The sequence below is a fragment of the Pocillopora damicornis genome, chromosome 2, assembly GCF_964200805.1.
Source record: "Pocillopora damicornis chromosome 2, jaPocDami1.2, whole genome shotgun sequence".
In the NCBI taxonomy this organism is placed as follows: Eukaryota; Metazoa; Cnidaria; class Anthozoa; order Scleractinia; family Pocilloporidae; genus Pocillopora; species Pocillopora damicornis.
This window is the reverse complement of record NC_142671.1, coordinates 24,668,369-24,691,983: the sequence shown is the minus strand read 5'-3', so window position 1 is coordinate 24,691,983 and position 23,615 is coordinate 24,668,369. Positions and strand designations below refer to the sequence as shown.

Below are 23,615 nucleotides of genomic sequence, written 5' to 3'. Positions count from 1 at the left end.
ATAATATTATTGCAAGGACTCTGTTTCAAAATACAAACATAGCTCTGACATCTCTTGCAAAATTGTATTGATTTGTAATTGGAGGAGCTGATTTTTCACTTTCCTGCTCTAGATGAAAAATAATCATATCTTCAACTTTTCCTTTTGACCTCTCCTTCCCATGAATTTTTTGCTCTTCATTTCTTTTCCATCTGCCTTCATGACCCCTGTTTCTTCTTTTTTTCATGTTTTTTTTTCACCAGATCTTCATCATTTTTCTCTGGACCTTTTCACCTTTTGATTTTTTTGTTACTGAAATCTATTTTGTGTGGTATCAGAAGCCCTTTGACTTTTCTTTTCAAGTCCCTTTTAACTAGATCTTTGCCTTCCAACCCCATTATTTTTTCCTGCTCTCTTTTGTATTCTTCTCTACCACAGATGTTCCTGACTTCAGCTGTGGTATTACTTGTTCTTTGTTATATCTCTACATGTGCAAGCAAGCCTTTTTAAATTGCTTTTGAGCTACTCCCAACTTTCTTCTTGCCTCTTAATTTTTGTTCCATATCTTTCTACCTCATTTCTGACCATTAAGTTAACATCGTCTCCTCAACATTGACTTTGAATCGTTATTTCCATTTGACACAGCTAGTAGCTGTCAATAAATATGCTGGGCATGCTCAGTGTAAATTGTAAAATACACAAAAAGTGTTCTCAACTGTGACATAGAATGTGATTTCAAGCCAAAAACCTGAATTGTTAATCAACTTCTCACATACATCTTTTTAACATCTACTTGCCTATACAAAGCACATGTGCAATGATCAATCTGGTGCCCATAATACACCTTGCCATTGCACTGCTCTCAAGTATGTTCACTTCACTAGATTGCACATATCACATTTATTTTATGTTTCCTTGCCAATGGAAATGAGATGTCCTAGTCACAGATGGATGCATACATAGACATTACCTACTCCAACATCATCACCACACATGCAATGCAAAAACCTGTGCCAGCAATGTAACAGGTTGCTTGCTTTAAAAGTAACATCTCGTAAGTATGGTGAGCATTGACCATTGTATAGTCACTTGATTTCTTGGCTTGATTGATTGACAAATTTTCTGAAGTATGGAGCTAAGTTGCAAGTTGTAGAAATGTAAGTAGTAGAAAAAAGGGGGTTCTGGTGCATTTTGAAAACAACCTTGATTTTTACAGCAACTCATGAAATTTAACCTTAACTTCAAAAAACATTTCCTATGCATTTTGGAGACAACCTTGATTTTAAGGCACCTTGAATTTTTCACATGTAAATAATATTCACAATGTCTCACTCGTGAGTTCTGAAGAGGATGTGAATGTTATCATCTTGAAAGATCATCTCGAACAATTCTCTTGAAATATTCTCTTGTTTGGCCATCAGCATGTTCATTGTTTGCATGAAGATTTTCAAAACAGTGTCTTTGTAAACAAGAAGTTGTCTCATTAATAAGTCATGCTTTCAAGCCCATGGTTAATGATGTTGAGCTCAGCCTCTGAGAGGATTAAAATGTGACATTTAACATTCCCTGAGCCTGATGCTTTCCTGTTAATTGTGAGCTGAACTCCTTCTTCTATGTCCACCAATCTCAATCCATTTCCATAAAGATCATTGTCTCTTGTACTCCTGAGATCGATGAAAAGAGCGAATGATTTTCATGAAGGTTTAAACTAAGACTGTCATACTTTTCTCATTTACAGGGACAAGCTTATGACAAAAGAACAAATCGAGGCACACCACAACTTCTTCATAAGAAGATACAAAATTGATACCCATCCTGTCGAATGAAACCATGAAGCATGCTTGCATGTGCAAAGACTTGAATTTCAGATGATGTTGCAAAATTCACGCATATCATGTGTGATGAAGCAAATGCATGAATTATTCATACAAACAATCCACACCCCGATGGTGCAACAAGAGAAGCATTCAAGAGAATCTTTCAAGAGAATCGTTCAAGATGACCACTCAAGATAATAATATTCAGACTACTGAAGATGATAATATTCAGAACTCATGAGTGAGACATTGTGGATATTATTCACCTGTGAAAAATTCAAGTTGCCTTGAAATCAAGGTTAAATTTCATGAAATGCCTTAAAAGTCACGGTTGTTTTCAAAATGTACCAGAATCCCCCTTTTTCTACAACTTTGGGTAATTGTGAAGAAGAGCTCCCCAAAAAACCTGTCGGCCGACTGTCGGTCAACTGTCGGCCGTGTTTGTATTGATACGTAGCTTATGGTTATCAGAGTTTTTGGCCGAGTTTTTGATTAAATTATCTTCCAATGCGATTCTTAGATTGTCTGGTGTGTTGTAAATTACGCAAGTGATATATCCTATACGCATCTGATAACAACATTTTGGAAGAAACGTTTCTTTACATACTTTCAACTTTGCCGTCGATCAGTAAGTAGGTGAAGTCTGTCGAGTCATACATCACCATTACAGATTGTTATGTCACGTTAACTGTTCGTTTTTAACACAATTTTTCTTTTTTCTTAACCTGTCGGTAACCTGTTGGTTAGCTGTCGGTAGACTGTCGGTAACCTGTCCGCCGACAGTTGACCGACAGTCGGCCGACAGGTTTTTTGGGGAGCTCTTCTTCACAATTACCCAACTTTGCATATGTGCTCTGTGCTCACAGCTGGTGATAAAAGATGTTTGTAGAGAACTATTACAGCAGAGGGTAATGACAACATTTTGCTCTCAGAGCTATAATAATTAAAAATCTAAACATCATGCATCAAATAATTTATGTCAAGTTTATTTATATCCATTTTCATTCCTTTTTTTCACAGTTAACTGCAGAGGTCACAAGTACAGGGATCTTATTAAAAAGTTTCAATTGACTAACCTGGTACTTTTAAGCATCCATCTTCTCCTACCTCAATTATACTAGGACGATCAAGCTACAAAAAACCATTTACTAGTTAATTGTTATGAGACATAATGCTATGATCAGTGCCATGATCACTCTCGCCATTTTGCATTGATAGTCACCAGATTCTATTTTTCTGTGTGCAATTTCACATTTTATATGTCAACAAAATGCAGAAAGAACAAATCAGGGACACAAGGGTACCAAGCCAGGGTGTAACTGTTGTTCTTACCACATTATGTTATGAGAAAACAATTCTCATTGACATCTGTAATTCCCAAAGTAGAAATCTGTAATTTGTGAAATAGAAACCTGTTGATGATTTGCGAAATAGAAAACTGCTAATGATTTGCAAAATAGAAATTTGTAATTTGCAAAATGGAAGTCTGTAACTTGAGAAAAAACAATCCCTGTGGAAAACTCCACAGGCCAGAAGAATGGATCAGTCAGTTCACTGCAAGTGGGATTTGGGTTTGCAACCTACCAAATAATAATAACCATACAAGAACTACCAAAAGTGAGAAATGAAAAATTTGTGTGGTGTAGTTTGCAAAATCTCCACCGCATTATCTATGTAAAGGGAAATTTCCACATCAGGCCTTACTCCAGGCTAAGGCACCATATATTTAGCTGTACTAAATTATAAGGTGTAATCAATGAGGGTATTATTGTTGTTGATGAATAATTATAATTCCTGGTGAATGGATTTCATTAACTTGAAAGCTCTGAACTTTCTAAGTTGACATTGTCTTTCCACTTTAAAATTTAAGCATAAGAGAATTTTAAGATAAACTCCTTGATGAGAACTTCAAATCATTTAGAATTAATTTTGTGCATTGCTCCATCCACCAAAGGGAACAATGTGGACTATTTAAAAAAGGAGGGCTGCTATAGAGAGGTTCCAACCAAACAAATTCTTACCCTGCGAGCCGTCTCCCAGCCTTCACCCATATTAGCTGCTAACCCAGGAGCAATAAGATTGCGAGGGTGCCCAAAGTGCATGTCACTCCAACCTACAACCATTCCACCATTCTCCATAGCAGCCAGGTCAACAGGCACCTGTGTGGCAAAAATGTGTTTATCCTGCTTAACCATCACACAAGGTGCACTGAGGTTTACAGTTGGCAGTGGTAATATTTGTGAATGTTTCGTTCTATCTTCCTATCATGGCTACATCAACATTGACCAATGTGTATTTGACTTTATTTTGTGTCTTCTTTGTGTCTCCTCCGGCCCTGTACCCACACAGCTCTTTTGGATTTTCCAAGGGAGTGGATTGAAATTGTGGGCTTTAGCTTCAAATAACATGCATGAGAAAATGAGTTTGAGGCCTCTCCATGAATGAAGAATTTCTTGTTTTGACTCAAAGAAAAAAAGAAAGAAATTTTAACTGCAGAATATTTTTAGTTGTTGCCCTGGGTGTACCCTTCTTTTGAATGTAAGTAAATTCCATTTTGGTTGAAAAAAAATACCAAAATTTTCCAAAATTAGTGGTCATATGATTAACTGCTTATGGAATGAGTTTGGCTCTAGGTCACAACACATGGACCCAGGGCAATCAATAAGTAGGTAGTATTGTAGTGATAGATATTTCCTCCCAGCCTCCACTCACCAGTACTAAGAGAAGGGTGGAAGGTTTTAAAATTTATTGCTTTTAAGTCTGAGTTTACTATATTAATGAATAAAAGAACTGTAGGATGTCACTATTTTCAAAGTAGTAAAAATTTAACCTTGTTTTTGTCCAAGTGATTCCAATCCTTGACTGCTTTTCCATACACTCTTAGTCGTGCAACCCCACCATCTATAAAAAAAAAAAAGCAAAACAGTAACTTGTGATTATTTATACCCTTAGGGCATAGAACACTATGAACTCAAAACCCATGAAAATCTTGTGAAATAATTCATTGTAAATTCACAGATTTTTCACAGGATTTTCATGGTTAAATCAATGACATTTTCATGGTCTCAGTGCCATGAAAAAGACCTGAAAAATCCCATGAAAAACCTGTGAAAATTTCCATATTCACGACCCATGAAATATTGAGTAAAGTGACCTAGAAGCCATGAAATACCCATGAAAATGGCATTTCATGGCCTTTTCAAAGGTACTGAGAAACCCATGAATTTCAAGCCCAAAATTTCATGGTGTCAAAGTTCACTAGTTTTTAATGGGTTGCAGCAAATCATGACCCATGAATATCCTGTGAATATATTAAAAATTCATTGACCATGAAAATTTTCCTTGAATTTTCATGGCCTCTACCTGGTTTTTTCATGGCACATGAAAGTTAATTGCCAGTTAGTTTTCATGGGGTTGTTAGGAATATGCAAGCACCATGAAAATTCTTTGAAAACCCTATGAATTTGGAACTAAAAATTCTTCACTTTTCTTGTACCAAAGACTGTACTACAGTGTATAGCTTGCAGTATACCATAACTGTAATACATACACTATCACTTAAATTATACACTGAAGAACTAACCTATCTGTGAAACTTCTTGGTCCTGTTGTACAAGCACACACACATGAAAGACATGACCAGAAGTTTGGATTCTCTGATAGTTTATTTTGTTTCACCAGCTGTACATAAATATTACTTTAGGATTCCAAAATTGTGATAATTCAGTTTACACTTTCTTAAATAAAAAAAGTTGGTATGAAATTTTCTGCATAAAATTAAGATGTTAATGATTTTTAGCTCTATTTTGATATCACTGATTTTCCTTGTGGAGACAGATTCTGCTCCTATATTTCTGAAGGTATATAATAAATTTGATGTGAAAAATATTTGAACGAAATTATTGAAAATATACTCACTGGCTTGATGTATTTTTGTCTAAACTTCAAATATCATTTCCTTCGTCTAATATCATGTGTAAAATGTTATGGACAGTTATTATAATGTCTATTTATGTAACAGCATTCATGTACATTTTTTCTTGATATGTTTTACACTTGTGATCAATACTCTCAAGGTAACTAACAACAAAACAATTACCAACTTTCTGCACTCTTGCATGTGTGAAGATATATCTATGGCTGACTATGTCAGTGTCTCTCTGTTTTGGCCACCTGAATGTGCCATCCTTCTTTCGGTTATCATTACTATTTGCATCTTTATCATCGTTTGGACCAAGATAGGCTGCTTTAGCAAGTGTGCATTTCCTTTCATCAGTTTTGTAGACCAACACTCTTCACTGTTTGCAAAATAAAGGGAGCATATCATCAGTTATCTAAGAGCCTTTCTTATGTACGTAGTAAACCTAGAAATGGATAACTCGCCAAAACAGGTTCTTTTCAACATGAAGCCGTCAGATACTAAGCGACGCACTATGGAAGTGAGGTGAGGTATTTCGTATTCAGAATTTGACTGTATTTTTTATTCCTAAGAACGGTCGTAGGTATTTCCATACAAACTCTTGTGATGTTTCGCCAGATGATCACAGAATAAAAATTTTCAAGTTAAATCAATAGTTAGCGCGCGCTCCGATGTTTACACGTAATAAGATGACCAAGCTTGAACTTACCCCTTCACGTTGTAATACATATCGATAACTTCATCTTGAGGAAACCCCTTTGAAAAAACTTTTCAGACGGTCCATTGCGTTGATCTGGAAAAAAAGCGACAGCTACACAAACGCTACGAGAAATGCAATTGGAATGGAACCATTCCGTTCGAGGTACGAAAAAAACCGCCACTTCTTCGTAAATCACGTGTACTTTCACGTGGTGACCTTAGGTCATCGCAGCCATCATAGGTCAGCGGTCACATAGTGACCTCACAGGTTATCGTGTTCGACGTTACGAAGTGACTCCGAAGAGGTCTCGTTGCTGCGTCTGTAATCTTACAAAATAAAGCAGCACAAAAAGCTGTTCGGTATTTGGAATTCGAAGCTAGTAACAATCGACAGCACATCAGAGTCCAAGAAAGTCAGAGCTGACATCGACAGTGATTCCTGTGAAAGCGATCACGAAATCAGCAACGATGTTGTAGAAGGCGATCTCAATGAATACATGAAGGCAACGTTTCATCCCGACTGAGAAGATGGCCTGACTCTGTTAACCGGCGACTCTATGAACGAGGTAAAAATAGCATTTTTTTCAGGTTACATTTGCACACTATTCAAAGTTCCAAATTGAGGTGACAAAGTGATTGATTTTTCATTGTTTTGTTCCACATTTCGTGTAGATGCAATGCGTCCTATTGCTGTGCAACGTAAGCATCTCTACTCTGGAGGTGCCTTACTGGAAAAGCCCTAGAAGATTCCTCAGCCGTAAGAATGTAAGAGAAGGCCTTGAACAGGTTTCCAGAGTCATGGCTAACAATCAAAGCCAGCAGTGAGGCAGAAAAAATTCAACAAAGTCGTCCAGGCATGGCGAAGGCAAAAAGGCCCCAAAAAATCAAAGTGAGGATCAAACATCTGGGTCATTGCCTCCAGCCCTATTTGTCTCAACAAAGGAGCAAATTGAAGATCCATTGTTTTTAGTCATTGTTTTGTGATTTCCTGTACATTTTACGTTAACAAAGGCCACTTAAGATGTTTAGGGACATTTTCATTCGACGGTTTTCGCGCTGTAAACCAAAATTCCATCAGTGCATAAATTTATAACAAGTTAGTTCCACGGATCATGAAAGTCAGCTCGTTGATAAATCAGTGACTGTGATGAACTCATTATTACCACTTTTAATGGCCTATGAATTCATCAATGAAATTCATGGGCAACAGATTTCAGGGAATATTCATGGCCCATTAATTTTGTTCTCCCAAAACAAATAAATTGTTAGCCCATGAAATGCTGTTTGATTGCAATTCATGGGCATGAAATTCATTCTGATGACTTTCTGGGGAAACTAATGGGTCATGAAAGTAGACTTTGAAGAAATTCATGGGTCATGAAAGTAGGCATATAAAGAAATTCATGGGTCATGAAATTAATTCTGATGACTTTCATGGCAAATCAATGGGTCATAAAAATAGACTTTGAAGAAATTCATGCGTCATGAAAAAAATTATCCTAATTCATGGAAAATTCAGGGCTAAAAATAACCCCATGAAATTTCATTTTGCAGTATTCATGGGCCATGAAATGATCTTCATGGGTTTTTCACATGAAATGCATGGAATTTTCATAAAACTACAGTTCATAGTGGAATGAACTTGTCTACACTATGACAAACTTGTCCTGGTAAAATATAGATCAAACTGCATTTAAAATCAGATTTCAACTTCTCAATAATTTATAGTATCACTAAGCTCCAGAGAAAGGGCAAAGGTGGTGAAGAATACTCTACAGTCTACATCAGATATGACAGCTTTCTCCACCTCAGCTTTGGTTGGGAGGTTAGTAAGTGTTTGTCATTGATGGAGAAGGGCTGTCGAGAACACTATTATATGCTATGAAGTATTCAGCCCAGCCCTCTACAAACTCCTCTTTGTCAGTGATCAGGTTATTCCTGTTTGCAACATTTACAACTACTCGTTGCCTATTTACAACTACTCGTTTCAGCAGTGTTCATAGCTGCGAGGATCTCCTAATTTCATCTTTCCACCGCAGTGCAAATATGTGAATTTTCATATATCTAAAATCTTCATTCACTTGGATGTTTATTTGGACCCAATTCATTGACCAGCTCCCAGTTGGCTTGTTAGCTCAACTGGTAGAGCGCTGCACCGGCATCACAGAGGTCATGGGTTCAAATCCCGTACGGGCCTGAAATTTTTTTCAGGTCCTATTTACAACTACTCGTTTCAGTAGTGTTCATAGCTGCGAGGATCTCCTAATTTCATCTTTCCACCACAGTGCAAATATGTGAATTTTCATATATCTAAAATCTTCAAGGAGGGGAGATGTTCCTGATCGAGTGAAGCCATAGACAGTCTTGAACACGCTGTTCAAATTTTTCTGTAGTTTTAATCAACAAAGGACTGGAAATCCTACAAGTTGCTCTCATTAACTTACCTGGATAGATATTAAGTCTGAGATGAGTCCACCTTTGGGAGTTGTTGATGTTGAAAAAGTTATGAGCTGTCGAAGGGTAACCTGGTTGTAGCTTTGTCATTGGTAAAATATATGTCCATTCCTGCATCAGAGAATAAAACAAATCACACACTCAGTTGTGCACCAAAATGTTGTGGCTGATGTGTGAGTTCATTAGTTTATCAATATAAATGTCACATCACATTTAACCCTTTAACTCCTAACATTGCATTCCCCTGTCTGTCAAATGATTCTCATTATGTTAGTATGGAGAATTTGGTATTGGATCAATTATTTATCCCATCATTGATATTTTTCTTTATTCTCATCACTTGTACTGCTAAAGTAAGGAAAAATTCTGTCTTGGTCAGTCATGGGAGTTAAAGGGCTAACAGATATTTTGAAGTGACACTTTTAAGGGCACACATTAAAAGGAGTGTAACAAAATAATCCATTCAAATACCTGATCCTAAAAGAACTCATAATTGTTGTACTTGAATGTTCACATGAGTGTGATTAGATATTTTGAAACATCTTGGGTATTTCACATGTGATAAATTGAAACCTAAACAGACCCAACATTTAAGAGGCCTGTATCATTTAAGACAGTATCTGAGAGCTATAGTATCATTTGACTCTGTGAGTAATAGAGAAATCCATGAAGTTCCTGCACTGGTAATAATTCAATGAAACAGTCACAACGGTGACCTGTGAGTTAAGTGTTAAATCTGAAGGAGCCACTTTCCAGACACCCCGAATAGCAAAGCTCATCTGAAGCCACATGTAGAATGCCCCCACAATCACATTGTCTGTAGCAATGGACATAGTACACCTAAGATAGGGGGTATAATTACAGAGACTGCAGTCTCCCTTATGGGTGACCCTAAAAGCTGGAACAAAGGAAGAACGGATGGCAGAAAATGACCCCAAATCCTAAAACATGGAGTGGTGGAAAATGACCCCAAATCCTAAAACACAGAACAGTGGAAAATGACCCCATATCCTAAAATACGGAATGGTGGAAAATAACCCCAAATCCTAAAACACGGAATGGTGGAAAATAACCCCAAATCCTAAAACACGGAAAGGATGTCATGTTGCACAAACTGTTTGTACAAAGGCACTCAAGCGCTTAGCATATTCATTCCCACAACAATAACGTGTGTGACTAAAATCAAGTGTTATTAATTTCTTTTCCTTTACTGAAAGGTATGAATAATAATGAACCATTATGCACAAAAAGATGGCTACATTTTCATGTTGTAAACCTGTTTAATTACCTTTTGTTATGCTAAATTTACCAAGAGTTTTAGTAGCAGCATAAAAAGTCACACAACATGTGAAAACCAACTTGACATATATACCACATTACAATAAACAATTGTAACTTTGATACGTTTCCTGGTCACATCTGCATTGATTTAATGAAACAACAATATACATATGCTTGTAAATGTGAGAACATAACAGCGTTTTCAGGCTTCTCAAAAGATAACAATGTTCAGCCCCAGCTCCAAACTTAGACAAGCATGTGAGCAGGCCCTCATTATGAGTCCTTCAATACAAATGTTTCTTCATCCACAATTAAGTTTTAGACCTTGAGTAACACTAGGTGAAGAGAGGTTTGCAAGGGGTCCTGCACATGGGAATTTCTCAATGGGTGAAAAGGCAAAAGAAAGTTAGCAGAAGGTAGCCATTAAAAGGAATTTGAAGAATTTCTTCTCGACCAGGTGTCCAAAACAAATTGTCAACTCTAGGGCGTTTAAATTGCCCTTCCTGAAAGGGAAGTATAATTCAGACGGATCTCTGGATTGTCACGGTTTACCATTATTTGCACGGGAACAGTTGCAAGACAAAGAAAAGGCTATCGGTCGAGGATCCCATGGTTTGGTTTTTGTGGCAAGAACCAATTCTGGGTAATTGTGAAGAAGAGCTCCCCAAAAAACCTGTCGGCCGATTGTCGGTCAACTGTCGGCCGACAGTCGGTCGTCTGTCGGCCGACAGGTTTTGCCCGAAATATAGGCTACCTGTCGGCCGACAGTGGACCGACAGTCGGCCGACTGTTGGTAATGTGTCGGTAACCTGTCGGTAGCTTGTCCGTGAAACGTTAACACAAACCTTAATGTTTTCTCTCGGTTTTCGCTTGATACAACATCCAACATGTGTAATACGTTGACAATTGACTTTCAAGATTTGGTGGCTCCTAAAGGAGCCGTTTTGTGAGTGGTGAAATATAAAAGATACTTCACTAGTAGAATCGTGATTTTAGCGGCGCGCGCCTAAATCAATTATCGCATCACGCATCCAAGTCTAATTATCGAATTGTTGCGTATAGTAATTTATTACTTAACATAACGAGTAAAAAGATTCACAGTTGTATCATTTATTAAACTTGAAATTGGAAATAGCAATTCATCCCAAACCTGCAAGATAGAGGACGATGTTAGCAACACAAATGCACAAGGTAAACATCATTGATACATACATAACATACCATAAAAGGCAGCGTTGCATTGTTGGGCGATTTGAACGAAAGTGTTTGTATTGATACGTAGCTTATGGTTATCAGAGTTTTTGGCCGAGTTTTCGATTAAATTATCTTCCAATGCGATTCTTAGATTGTTTGGTGTGTTGTAAATTACGCAAGTGATATATCCTATACGCATCTGATAACAACATTTTGGAAGAAACATTTCTTTACATACTTTCAACTTTGCCGTCGATCGGTAAGTAGGTGAAGTCTGTTGAGTCATACATCACCATTACGGATTGTTATGTCACGTTAACTGTTCGTTTTTAACACAATTTTTCTTTTTTCTTAACCTGTCGGTAACCTGTTGGTTAGCTGTCGGCCGACTGTCGGTAACCTGTCGGCCGACAGTTGACCGACAGTCGGCCGACAGGTTTTTTGGGGAGCTCTTCTTCACAATTACCCAATTCTGAGAAGGTTGTAATCAAGAAGCTACTAGGTGGAGATGAGAACAAAAAGCTTCTTTTCCCCAAAGAAACAAAAATACTCCATGGGATTAAAAGTGAGCATAAAGTTAAGTTTAAAGCTGTGTGCATGCAACCGTTTGCAACAATTCTTGAATATTTGTTTTTCGACTTCACTCCCTTCGGCAGCTCAGAAATTGTCTGGACCAATTTCTTTCACAATTTTTTTAAACAATTTTTTAAAACTGAACTAATGAGGAACACTTTGCGAATTGTAGTTGCAAAACTTCTTTACTCTCAGATGCATTTCGTCTAGCTGTCGTAGACTTCTTCAGGGAGTTTTACAAGTTGAAACTAAATGCCTGTATTTATAAGCCATAGTTAGAGGCTATACAGGGGCCAGTGACCACAAAGGCTTGACCAAACATACGAACAGGAGCAGGCAAAGTTGTGAAAAATTAAAAAAAAAAATTTTAGGATTTGGGGTCATTTTCTGCCGTTCCATGTTTTAGGATTTGGGGTCATTTTCCACCATTCTACCGTTCTGGCGTTTAGGGTCACTCCTCCCTTATGGCTCATAGAGTTTTGCTTGTCAAACAATTTGCTGCCCTCCTTCCAAGGATTATGGCTATGAAATGGAGACCAAATACCGTAATCCAGATTTATGGTACATGTTTATTTGAGGTGATAGCATTGACTCAAAGTAAGGTTGTCAAAATGAAACTAAACTGCAAGTCTTGTGCAATGACAAGGACCAAAAATGATGAATGAAACACTAGGAGGAATAGATAATACACACTGTATGACATTAATGATAAACAACCAAGGGCAACCAGCCATCATGATTCAGTTCTGGAACATTCCATACTGCAACCTCACATCAGATTTCAATCTTGAGAAGGTTTTTGAATTGCAACACCAGTCAAGAAAATACTGTGATCAAGTTCAAGGTGAACTCCTTGAAATTTCGAAGAAACATTCTAGGGAGAATTGTCTGTAGTGTGGACTGATCAAACCCCCTAAGAACCACTCTGTCAAGATTATATTTAATGTTAAAAGCAAATAGCGAGTATGTAACAGAAAAATATGAACAAGTCAAGTGAGGGACCCGAAAAATATCTAGCTGGATAGCAGGTTAGAGACAATGCAACAGTAGCTGCTTAAAACATCTGGTAGACATGCATGATAAGTATGCAGTACTAGATGCCAAAATGGAAAGGGTTTGGGGTACCACATACGCCAGGCCATGCAACCATGCTAAATAGACTTTGCAATTTGAAGGTAAAGACAAAGTGCCATGGTGTCTTATTGGCCTGGAAGTAGTGCTCATGCTGCAAAAAAGGTCAAAGACCTGCTATATGGGAATTGGCACTTCAGACAATACCCTTTGAAATGTAAATAAATCTCTCAATGTCACTGAGACTGTGACATTGAGAGATTCAACAACAATACACTTTACTGTCTAGGAATGTGCAACTTCAATTGGGGAGGGGAAGGGGGGGGGTATTTTTATAAGATGTTGTTCAACTCAAACTGCATTTCCTAATGGTTCCTTAATAGCAGCACCTTGAATGTTATGTGTCAATCAATACTGTTAAGCGACAAGACCTAAGGTTCAGTTGACATGGTGTGAGAGTGGTATTCGATCAAAATTTAAATTCATGCAAAATTCATTGCCAGATGGTATAAAATATCTTGGAGAGTGTGAGGTACCTCTGAACAAATGGAGAAGCAAAACCATCAGTGGGAACAGTGTAATCACTTGGTCAAACTAAAGCAGTCACACAAAGGGATCAATGTTGGGCTATAACATAACAACATATGACAAAAAATTGCTCTAGGCCTCTTACCCTTTAAATTTTTATGGAATTTAGGGGTACACAGAAATTGACTCTGTCAATTACTCAAATTATGTGTGGGAAAATGAAGAGTGCTGTTGATCAAATGATGGTTAGGATCTTGATACTTTTGGAAAGCAGTTCTACTGAAGATCTTGAGTGAAAACATTTTATGGTTATTTTCTAATAATTACCTTTCTTTGAAATTTTGATAGCATTAACTAAGTATTTGTTAAAAATACCAGCCAACTTTTGTCCTAAGATGTCAAAATTCTGAAAAACATGAAAACTGATGAAGTGCGTGTTAATTGAGATCTCTTGTACATGTAATTCTCTTGCCATCCAAATAGTGCATTCTTCTTCACCAATAAACTAAAAGTAGGAGTCAAAGTTTACAGATAATGATTCTTTACATACCTGTGTGAGTTGGGCTACTTTTCTTACCCAGTCAGCACAAGCTGCACTTCCCATCATACTCTTTCGTTGTGGAAATATCACTGAATCTGATGTTAAATCAAATAAAAATTCAAAATGAAAATGATAGGTAAGCTTCAACTTACAGCATCTATGAATTGTATCTATGAAAGGACATGGTATGGTATGGTATTTTAGAGGTACTTCAAAAGTTCAGCTTCAAGAAATCCAAGATATTCCTAAAAAATTTTACTCATTCATGTGCCCCTCCAATTCAACAAAACAAATTTTGCTTTAACTTGATTTGGACATAACCTGATTTGTGATGGTTGAGCTCACTGTTAAAACAAGTTTTGCTGGACAAGGGAACCTTAGCTATAGAATAAACCCCTTAGAAAGCCCCCAGAACAAGCCAGCAGCAACAGTTCTAAAACTAACTAACCTGTACTTTACAGTAAAGATGTTGATGCTAGAGATAGCACAAAGATTATTGTGAGTCCTATTTGAAAGACGTTAAAGTCTAAACATTTGGAGACGTTATCACAAAAGCAGAATATTCTTCTTATATATTTAGACCATGAGCAATGGAGAGGTATTAGTTTCAAACCCTCGAGCTGTTACATGGCATCTTCACAAAGAGCTGGAGATGTTTAGTCCAAATACTCTTACCACTTTCAAGGCAGGCAGCTTGAATAGAAGCTTTAGGAGGATAGTTGCCTGTGAAGTATGACGTATCAATATCAAGTCCGTGGATTACTCCAGGTATCCCAAGTTTTATTATACACCAGTCATGCCCAGGAATTCTCTTACGCCTTGTTTCCCATCCATCCATCCACTTGCCGTATGATGTGAACACTCCTTCACGCCACTCTGGAGGAGCAAGCTACAAGATTTAACTAAGTTAAATATGAGATACAGCTTTTATTAAGAACTTAGCCTGCAGACTTCAATGAAGCTTTAAAATTTTTGAGAAAGCTGACACAGCCAGCTGAATGTTAATTTTGTGTTGTTGCTATTTCTTAATTAAATTAAAGGTTTAAATAAATTTGAGAAGAAAACATGTATGAGCTGATCTTTCTAGCAGAGCTTAATTTTGTTATCGTCTCACAGTACTTTTCTCTTTCCAGGTGTATAAAGTAGTACCCGCAAATTGTTAGAAAAACCTGGTGAAATGTGACAATGGGTAACCTGCCATTGAATAGCATCTCATGTTAATTACTTGCTTGTTTTTCTTAGCATTACAAATTATTCATTTGACTCACAATGTTTCTTTTACTTTTTTCCATTTTATCTTAAATTTATTTAATTACAAAAGAAAAAACAGATCAAAACAAAACAAATTTTTATTTTATAGATTCTTTTCTTTTTTCTTTCTTTCTTTCTTTCTTTCTTTCTTTAGGGCAAAACATATTCTACACAAAGTATATTATTTTAATATATGTTTCATATATGAGAGAAGGACTGGTTTCAGAGTCAAAGGCCCAGGAGACCTGATCCAGCCAGGGTAGAAAAGGCTTCCATTTTTTTTGTGTTGCTTGGTGTCCTGTTTTCTAAGTGATGTATATGTTTCAGATGAATCAAGAAGTAATGTTTTGAGTTGGATAAAGTTATTTTGATCAACATATCCAAATATAGTGTTTAGCCATTACGCAGCAAAAATTTATTTAGAGTTTGAAATTGGAGCTGTCAAGCCTAAGACTTAAAGCTGTTTCCATGAGTAGTTGGTTGTCTTTTGGGAGAATCTGACAGGACTGAAGCCATGTTGCAAGATTCTGCCACAACATTTTTGTTTTTTTGGCATTGCCAGAATATGTGAAACATATCTTCTTTTTCGTTATGGCAAAAGTTGCATTTTCTGTCCTGTCTAATTCCTATTTTTTGTAAATAGCTATTTGTCGCTAGCCGTCTATGTAAAAATCTGAAATTGATATCTTTTAGTTTTAGAGTTCCTTGTGCACACAGCAGACGTTTGATAGACTTTCCTCCAATCAATGTTTCTATTGGTCGTAGAACCGATATCTTTGTGCCACTTCTCTTGACATGGTATTGGTCATTGGCCTTTATCAGATATAAGTTGATAGTATACAATTCTTGAAGACTTTTGGCTTTTTAAAAATGTATTAAAAAGTTGTGTTGTTTGGATTTGTTGTTGCAAAAGTTTTATTGCAAAGATTATTCCAAAAAACATTAGCTGTTTTATTTGGATTTCATATTTATTTTGAAAGCTGACAAGGGAAATAAAGTTATTAGAATTATCTGTTGAATGTTTTATTTTTGCTACACTCCTGGAAAGCCATTCTTTATATAATACTGTTGCATTGTTTATTCTTATTAATGAATTTTGCCAAAGAGGTAGAGACAAAAAATGGTCCTTGGACACTATTCTTCCTTCCAAAAAAAGTATCTGACCATATTTCTACAATTATTTTAATATGCGGATCTTCAGTTAAGATTTCCTTTAAAAAAACCATTGCCTCCGTACTTTCCTAGCTCTAAATTAAAGATAATTTTCCATTTGCTACTTTTTTCTGGATCTAGCTATTTTTTAATCCAAGTGGCTTTAAGTGACTTGACTTGATGATAGTTATGCAATATCAAATAAAAACACAAAAATCAATATATGGCTCACAATGTTATGTTTCTCCTAACCAACAACTCAGTACTATGGGCATTTTTGTTTATTATACAATTTTCATTTCTATAGAAAGTTTTAACAAGCAAATTTCCCTGATAATCAATAAAAAGATACCCAATATTTACCCAGAGATAAATACTATCTGCCTCTCCTCTTTGAATTGGAATTTAACAAGAGAGCAGAATCTATGAACTCTGATAGATAAATCAGTTAGCATGAGTGTAAGTATGGTTATTAATCTTCAAGTAGTGTTCTACATAAATTGGGTTCCGATTGACACTAATGCTTGATATTTGTAATGTTGCAGCTTATATCACTCACAATTCACCATTGACTATGAACAATTATTATTGATAGAAATCTGCGACATGGTTTGAATTTCCCTGACTTTCCCATAGCTTTTCAGCTAATCAGTTTTCCCCTGGTAGAAATGAAGCTTGAGATTACCTTCAATACATTTTCAGCGACAGCAAACCAATCATCTGTGGCAAACATTATTTCACCTCCCACCTGAAACACAGCAGTCTTGTGTTAGTAAATTCCAGGGTATTATGCTTCCCCATGATTGAAACCCAACGTGCCCTACCGAAAAAAGTGTGGTTACCCTGAAAACTTGGAATCTCAGTGAAAGATACACTGAACAAGGTGTTTTTACCAGCTTTTTTTCAGTTAAACTTATCAAAATGTGCTCTTCATGGACAACAGATATTTCAGCAATGTTTAAAAGTATCATGTAACCTCCAATGACACTGCTAACCTTTATTGTCTTAGTTAGAGTTTCACTAAATGTGAGTGGTATGGCCTTTTCTATAACACTTGGTATGGATGTTACTGAAATGCTCAATAATGGAAGTTACTTTGTGGAGCATTTTGCTTGAAATACATTGAAATTCAATGATTTTCATTGTATGACATGGTCACAAGGACATCTGTCATATATGAAGACCTTATCATATTGCTGAATTTCATTGTAGAGAATGCAGGTAACAGCAATTAAGCTATTATCCATGCCAGTATCTTTCTTGTTCTTCTTGACTTAAAGTAAAATTCAAATTTTTGAAATGAGCACTCGTCTTCTTGATTTGAGTAACTTACATACACACTTGTTCAGTATGTTGGGTAAAGGAGGTCATTAAAATTTTGAGGACATCCTAGTCATAATAACTTTATAGTGACCATAAATGAAATTAAGGGAAAAACCCTGTTGTTAAGCTTATTAAGTGTACTTTGTTAAATTTCACAACAGCGGAATGTGTGCCTTGAACTTGCCAGATATAATAATGATTTCATTTATATATGGCCAATGGCCTCTCGAATTTGAAGCAAGTTTGGTTTACCTACTAATAACATACATAGGAAAATTTCAGCGTACTCATTGGCTGAGAACACGTCAATTAAATCCGATTGAAAAGAAAGCCACGAAAATGGCGGACAGGTCACGAAAGAGTAACAAAGTTTTGAAACAGAGTTTGAAGGAAAGTGCTGAGAACAGACTTAAAAAAAATTCAACTTCTTGAAAACAAAGCGAATAGTCCCAAAGGTAATCTATTGTTTGCGCTATTGTTTTCTTCTAACAAAGGACTGTATGCATAATGAAGTATGGGGCTGTGCGGAAACTTTGCCAGTTCTTACCCTGCAACATGCTAAGTCGTTTAAATCGACGAAGGTCGGAGTGGCCTCACGCGATTTCTTCTCGCCTCTCTGCGCCATGTACTAATTTAAGCGATTCGGTTGTGAAATCTGACCACTGTCTCTTTCGTAATGCACGTGACCTAACCAGGCCAACCAGGGTATGCTCGGCTGTGCTTTAAATCCTCTTGAGCCTGCGTTCTTCTAACCATTATCACGCGGAAAAAGTTAAAAAAATGAATCATAAGCAGTTACTAATTGACGAACGTCAAGAGTCAAGAGTGGCTTCTCTTTTGAAATGGCGGTTATGCTCGACAAGGCTTCTTGAGCCTGTGTTCTTCTGGCCATTATCACAGGAAAAAAGTGAAAAAATTCATGATAAATTTAAAAAGAGATATTAAAATAAAACAAATAAGAAAATAAATGAATGAATATTCACTAAAGGCTTACCATAGGCGAGTGGAATGGAAGGAGATGGAGAGGACAACGCGCTTCGTAAAGAGACCAAGTAAAGGCTTGTTCTTGAGTATAGCTTCTGAGCGCAACTGATAACTTTATAGAACTAAGATGGTGGACTGTCAGAGGAACTTTAAATCCCTTAAGAACTGTTACAAAAACAAGGTGAATAAAGACCATGTGTAGCTTCATTACCCAAAAAGTGTTTTTGAGATGAAAATAACCATCTGAAATGTTTTTCACATACACCTAAGGCTCTTCAAACAAAGGACTTACTGAAAATTATTGCATCCTCCTATCTATCAAAAAAATCTAGGCTGTACATCTAAACACCATGTCGACCACCATGTTTGATCCTACATGGGCTAATATCTCCACGATACACTACGAGGTAACTACGAGGACTACGAGGTACCCCTTAGGTTGCTCTGAGATTTGTCTGGTCTGACGGTCTGGGTTCCCCTTAAGCCAGCAAGAAAGACCGCTGCCAAATTGTGACGTAGTAGTAAGGAGCAAACTAAGCTTGTCGTACAAGGCTGAAGCCGCCCCATAGGGTCTTCTACGATTACGGTTGGCTTCAAAGTATTGGGATCGCCAACTGATCGAATACGGCTTTTAAACGGTGGAGGATCAGAAAGGCGTGAAACTTCTAAGCAGCTGAGACCTAAGTGCGGAGATGAACTACAAGTCGAGTGCCAGAGTGGATTATTTTCTTTTCGCAACGTTCTTCTTGGCTTCGTTATATTCTAAATGTGTGTAACTTCGTTCAACATTCGAAATTAAGTCCTCTCGCGGCTGAACCAGTGAACCTTGCTTTAGAGCAACAAGAGGAAGAAAGAGGTATATTAAGAATCAAGAGAAAACTCGAGAATTTGGTGAAAGGCATTTCCAATGTCAAGCAAACCACCTCAAGACCACAAACCTTCTGATGGGGCTCCTGCTTATGTCGACATCGAGAAACTGAAGGAACCAGAGTGCAGAGCATGGCAAAGTGATATGCTGCTCGCTTTGCAGCAGAATGCTGCCCCTGAGCCAATTCGCTTAGCTTGTATGAAGAACCTGCCTTCCAGACCATCGTTCTTTCAAGAAGAGTTTCATGGCCGCATTCCTCGGGAGGAAGTCGACGAACTACTCTCCGGTCCTAATGGTCCAGTCAACGGAAGATACTTAGTGAGAGAGAGTAATAGCTCACCCGGCGACTACAGCCTGTCCTTAAGTTACGGTGGACATATTGTTCATTATAGACTATTCTACGAAAACGAAAGATTTTTCATCGATTCTACTGATGAGAAGAAATACAAGTCGATCACAGATCTTGTTGTTGATGTGCTCAATATGTTTCGCGTGATTGATGATGTGGATGGACATGTGCCAAAAGAAGAAAAGAAAAAACCCATCGCTTGCCCTCACGTATTCAAACCTTATTCTTACAAACATTTTAAATGGTGCGCATCTTGTGGAGGTTTTATGTGGGGAATTAAAGATCAAGGTATGAAGTGCGAGGGATGTGGCCTGGATGTTCACAGCCGTCCGCGTTGTATGAAGAATGTTGAAGGAGAGTGCCCACTTACTTTACCTTGTAAAGAAAAGAAAGTTCCACGTAACAAATTAAGTGCCTCAAGTTTTCCACCCAAGCAGAGGACTGTGTCTGTTGACACATTCAAAGCTAGTTGTGAATATCAAGAGAGCTGTATTAGATTCCTCAGTTATTTGAACATTCCTTCATGTTATTTTGAAGCAGATGCATTAAATCCCTGTTATTGTGAAGAGTGCTGTCTTGATGTTGAAACACCATTGTGTAAGAGTGGTAATCCTCCCCAAACATACTCGCTGCCTACAGGATGGTGTCGCTTTCAACTTGGGGCTGCTAGTGGGCAGGAAAATATTGTTTCATCAAACTGGAATTTGGCATTTATGTCTTTAAACCCAAAGGAGGTTGTCAAAGTACTTGAGTCAAATACCACAGATAATCATTCAGAAGACCTGAGTGAGGATGGGTCTAAGCCATTGATAAAGATGACACCTTCTATTATATGTGCTGATTTGGATGCACCAAAATTAAAGTACAATGACACTGAGACTGGTGAAGTCAAGGCAGGCCAAGTTGTCTTGCAAGCTTACATTGAACCATACTCGTACCAAATGATGCGGAGACCAGGAATGAATGATGAAATTGATCCATATTTTAAAATGGACACTATATATTGGGTGACAAGGCAAGCTTCATCCATTTTACCATTTGCACTGCTTGTAAAGACCATGGATGCAACCTACTTGAATCTATGAATGCAAGTAGTTTATCTTTTTTTTCCCAGGATGTGCTCACTGCTATACTATATACAATTTCCCCGATAACTGAATAGCCAAAAATGAGTTGTCTAAGTGATGCTCAATCACTGGATGCAGCTTTATAATTACAATGTTAGCTCATTTGTTGTAAGGATGCAACAAGCAAGAGCATCTCTTCATGAGTAATCTTCTTATGTACTGTGCATCTAAATTATCAGCCAACTACAACTGATTCAAAGCAAAAGACCTTCAGTTCTACTGGAAGATTGTCAAACTTTGTCAAGGTAATGCAGTCATACAATTTAAGTGACATGCAGTCATTCAACAGCCTAATATATCCTGGGCTTTAATTCTGTTTCATCAATGGAACCCTTATGTGATGCACCCCACAGTGAGAAAAAATGTTATACAGAGAATGTGTTCCACCTAGGGAAGGTCGGTTATGTTTTAAAAAGAACATACATTTAAAAAAGCCAAGCACAGTGAACAATTAAATTAAACATTGGTATCACCATCTCGATTCTGATTGGCTTTGAGCATGAAGTTGACTTTGCTTTAAATTTTGTTTTAAATAACAAATACAGTCCATAAGCCCAAATTTAATTTTATGAAAGAGTTTTGAGGTTGTCAAAATAAATATTTTTACTCAGTGCGTGTTAATCTAACATTCTGGCTCATTAGGTTAATTCTTTCACTGCCAAAATGTACATGCTACTTTGGGTGATCATAAAATTATTTGCCATCTTTTTGTGAGGATGAGAAGTTAAATCAAGGTAATTTCTGAATTATTTTAATATTCTTCATTTTTCTCACTTGGTTGCAAAAATTGTAAGCCGAATGTATCAAATGATCATCCTTGGGAGTGAAACAGACTTCCATTTTGCTATATGCCATTCTATGGCACTGAATGTTGAGTGATGCAGTAAATTACAATTCAATCCCAAGGTAAGATAAAGAGTGTTAAAAATTATCATTTCATCTGGACAGAAAGACCAGGTGTGTCCTCACTTTATTTTATAATCAGTTCAATCAAACCATACTTGTTTGAAGTAGCCACTCAGTGGTTAAACTCAGTTAATTCAGAGCAATGGGGGTGATGAGTTTAATTGTCTGAGTTGAGAGAGGAGTTGCTGTGAACTGTGTGTTATGTACTAAAATACTATAATTAACATAATGTAGCTAAACTGGAACAAGTCATCCAGGAGAATATCCAGATCATTAACATGGTAGATGTTTACTCCTCACATCCGCATTAATTCGATATAATGGCTATTTCACCTTCCTTAAGTTTCATGGTGACCCTACCTTATTATGGAACTGTCTACTGCATTAATGGCTACTTAATTATTATACTTTTACATACTTGCAAATGAGCACATTTTGAACAGGTCAGTTACCTTGATGTAAATGTGTACAGAATAGTAGCTAAGGTCCACCCATTTGTGTGCATAAAAGGGTTTGATGTACTCATAGGGAGATCTTGATCAAGCAAAGTAGAGGAGAACGTAAAGAGTGGAAAGTAGTAAGAGCCACATCCTCATATAAGATGTATTCTTTACAAATTAATTAACTGTAGAAAATAATCAGATGGTTAGTAATTTCCTTTTTTCTTCTTTAGTGGCAGCACACACTGGGAGAGAGGCACTAACTTTGTATCAGTCTCAAGATCCCAGATTTAAGCAGGGTACCTATGTTAAAGATAGGACACACTAGAGCATTTAAAATACAGATGTTTGATTCTCTAGCATGGATGAACTACATTTTGCTTAAGGCACATTATCAATTATCACACATCAAATTCTATAAAAAAAAGCCTGATCATTTTAACAGTGGTCATGTGAATGAGAGATTTTCATGATTTCAATTTTTAAGGGAATGCCATGATTTTATCTGGTAATAGGCATTTCTATTATTTTTTTAAGAAATAAATGTGCATAAGCATCAACTTTTAAGGCCTCAGGTGCATCTTTTCATGCACAAGAAACTTTTCTCAGTTCTTGTGATTTAAAAGGAAGCAAATGTTTGCAGAATGGTTCAAAAAATAAATTCCAATTGTTATGGTAGAAATTTCACTGAAAAAATTATTCTCACTCTTTTGACAAAAAGCCATATTTGAAAGAAATCTCAAACAATTGGAACATGAAAAAGTTATAATTATTCTTATACAAATATATTAGTAAAGAAATATAATAAATAAACAGATGATTACATAACCTACCAAAAATAGGAAACCAATGTCAGTAAAGAAAAGCTGATATACTCTCTTGACAGTACATAATGGATCTTAGTGTAAAGTGGGGGACAAAGTGTTGGAAACAGGCTCCTGAATTTAGAATTTGTTCATAAATCCATACTTAAAAGTCTGATCAATGAGGTCTATCAGTTATGTCATGGTGTCTTTTGGCTATTGAAATTTGTACAGAAAATCTACCCATGAGTGTTTAATTTTATCTCCAAAGACTTTGTCTTTAACAAGCGACCATCATTGTGTGACTAAAAGAGAGGTAATTGCTTGCAATAAATTATTTGCATGCAAGAGTAACA

At 36.8% G+C, this 23,615-nt stretch overlaps 2 protein-coding genes, 2 long non-coding RNA genes and 1 other non-coding gene across 7 annotated transcripts in view; 4 read left to right on the top strand and 1 right to left on the bottom strand.

The window, feature by feature from the left end:
* LOC113669673 (allantoicase) overlaps window positions 1-19,276 on the bottom strand; it is a 24,110-nt gene extending 4,834 nt beyond the window's left edge. Inside the window, exons 1-10 of one of the 3 annotated variants that reach the window (XM_089195235.1) lie at window positions 19,059-19,276; window positions 18,777-18,931; window positions 18,330-18,530; window positions 17,145-17,207; window positions 14,732-14,945; window positions 14,066-14,151; window positions 8,859-8,979; window positions 4,627-4,697; window positions 3,818-3,955; window positions 2,873-2,927 (exon numbers count right to left, since the gene is read on the bottom strand). In XM_089195235.1, the coding sequence (XP_089051361.1) occupies window positions 2,873-2,927; window positions 3,818-3,955; window positions 4,627-4,697; window positions 8,859-8,979; window positions 14,066-14,151; window positions 14,732-14,945; window positions 17,145-17,207; window positions 18,330-18,407 (826 nt within the window). In that variant the 5' untranslated portion in view covers window positions 18,408-18,530; window positions 18,777-18,931; window positions 19,059-19,276. Of the gene's footprint in view, window positions 1-2,872; window positions 2,928-3,817; window positions 3,956-4,626; window positions 4,698-8,858; window positions 8,980-14,065; window positions 14,152-14,731; window positions 14,946-17,144; window positions 17,280-18,329; window positions 18,531-18,776; window positions 18,932-19,058 lie in introns of those variants that run through there. The other 2 variants (XM_027185745.2, XM_089195236.1) reach the window with 2 other exon arrangements.
* On the top strand, window positions 2,234-4,630 carry LOC149050466 (uncharacterized). The gene is made up of 2 exons (XR_016183337.1): window positions 2,234-2,704; window positions 2,817-4,630. It is a non-coding gene; the product is annotated as an uncharacterized LOC149050466 (long non-coding RNA).
* On the top strand, window positions 6,681-9,026 carry LOC149050464 (uncharacterized). Its single transcript, XR_016183336.1, has 2 exons — window positions 6,681-6,980; window positions 7,087-9,026. It is a non-coding gene; the product is annotated as an uncharacterized LOC149050464 (long non-coding RNA).
* Trnaa-ggc (transfer RNA alanine (anticodon GGC)) lies at window positions 8,539-8,611 on the top strand. The gene has a single exon. It is a non-coding gene; the product is annotated as a tRNA-Ala (tRNA).
* Window positions 19,238-23,516, top strand: LOC113669679 (uncharacterized). The gene is made up of 2 exons (XM_027185755.2): window positions 19,238-21,355; window positions 22,690-23,516. The coding sequence occupies exon 1, from the start codon at window positions 19,674-19,676 to the stop codon at window positions 21,066-21,068; it is 1,395 nt and encodes a 464-aa protein (XP_027041556.2). The 5' UTR covers window positions 19,238-19,673; the 3' UTR covers window positions 21,069-21,355; window positions 22,690-23,516.
* Window positions 23,517-23,615: the final 99 nt, after the last annotated feature.

Coding starts and splice junctions, on each gene's coding strand:
- LOC113669679 (XM_027185755.2), top strand. CDS start 19,674: ATGTCAAGCAAACCACCTCAAGACCACAAACCTTCTGATGGGGCTCCT.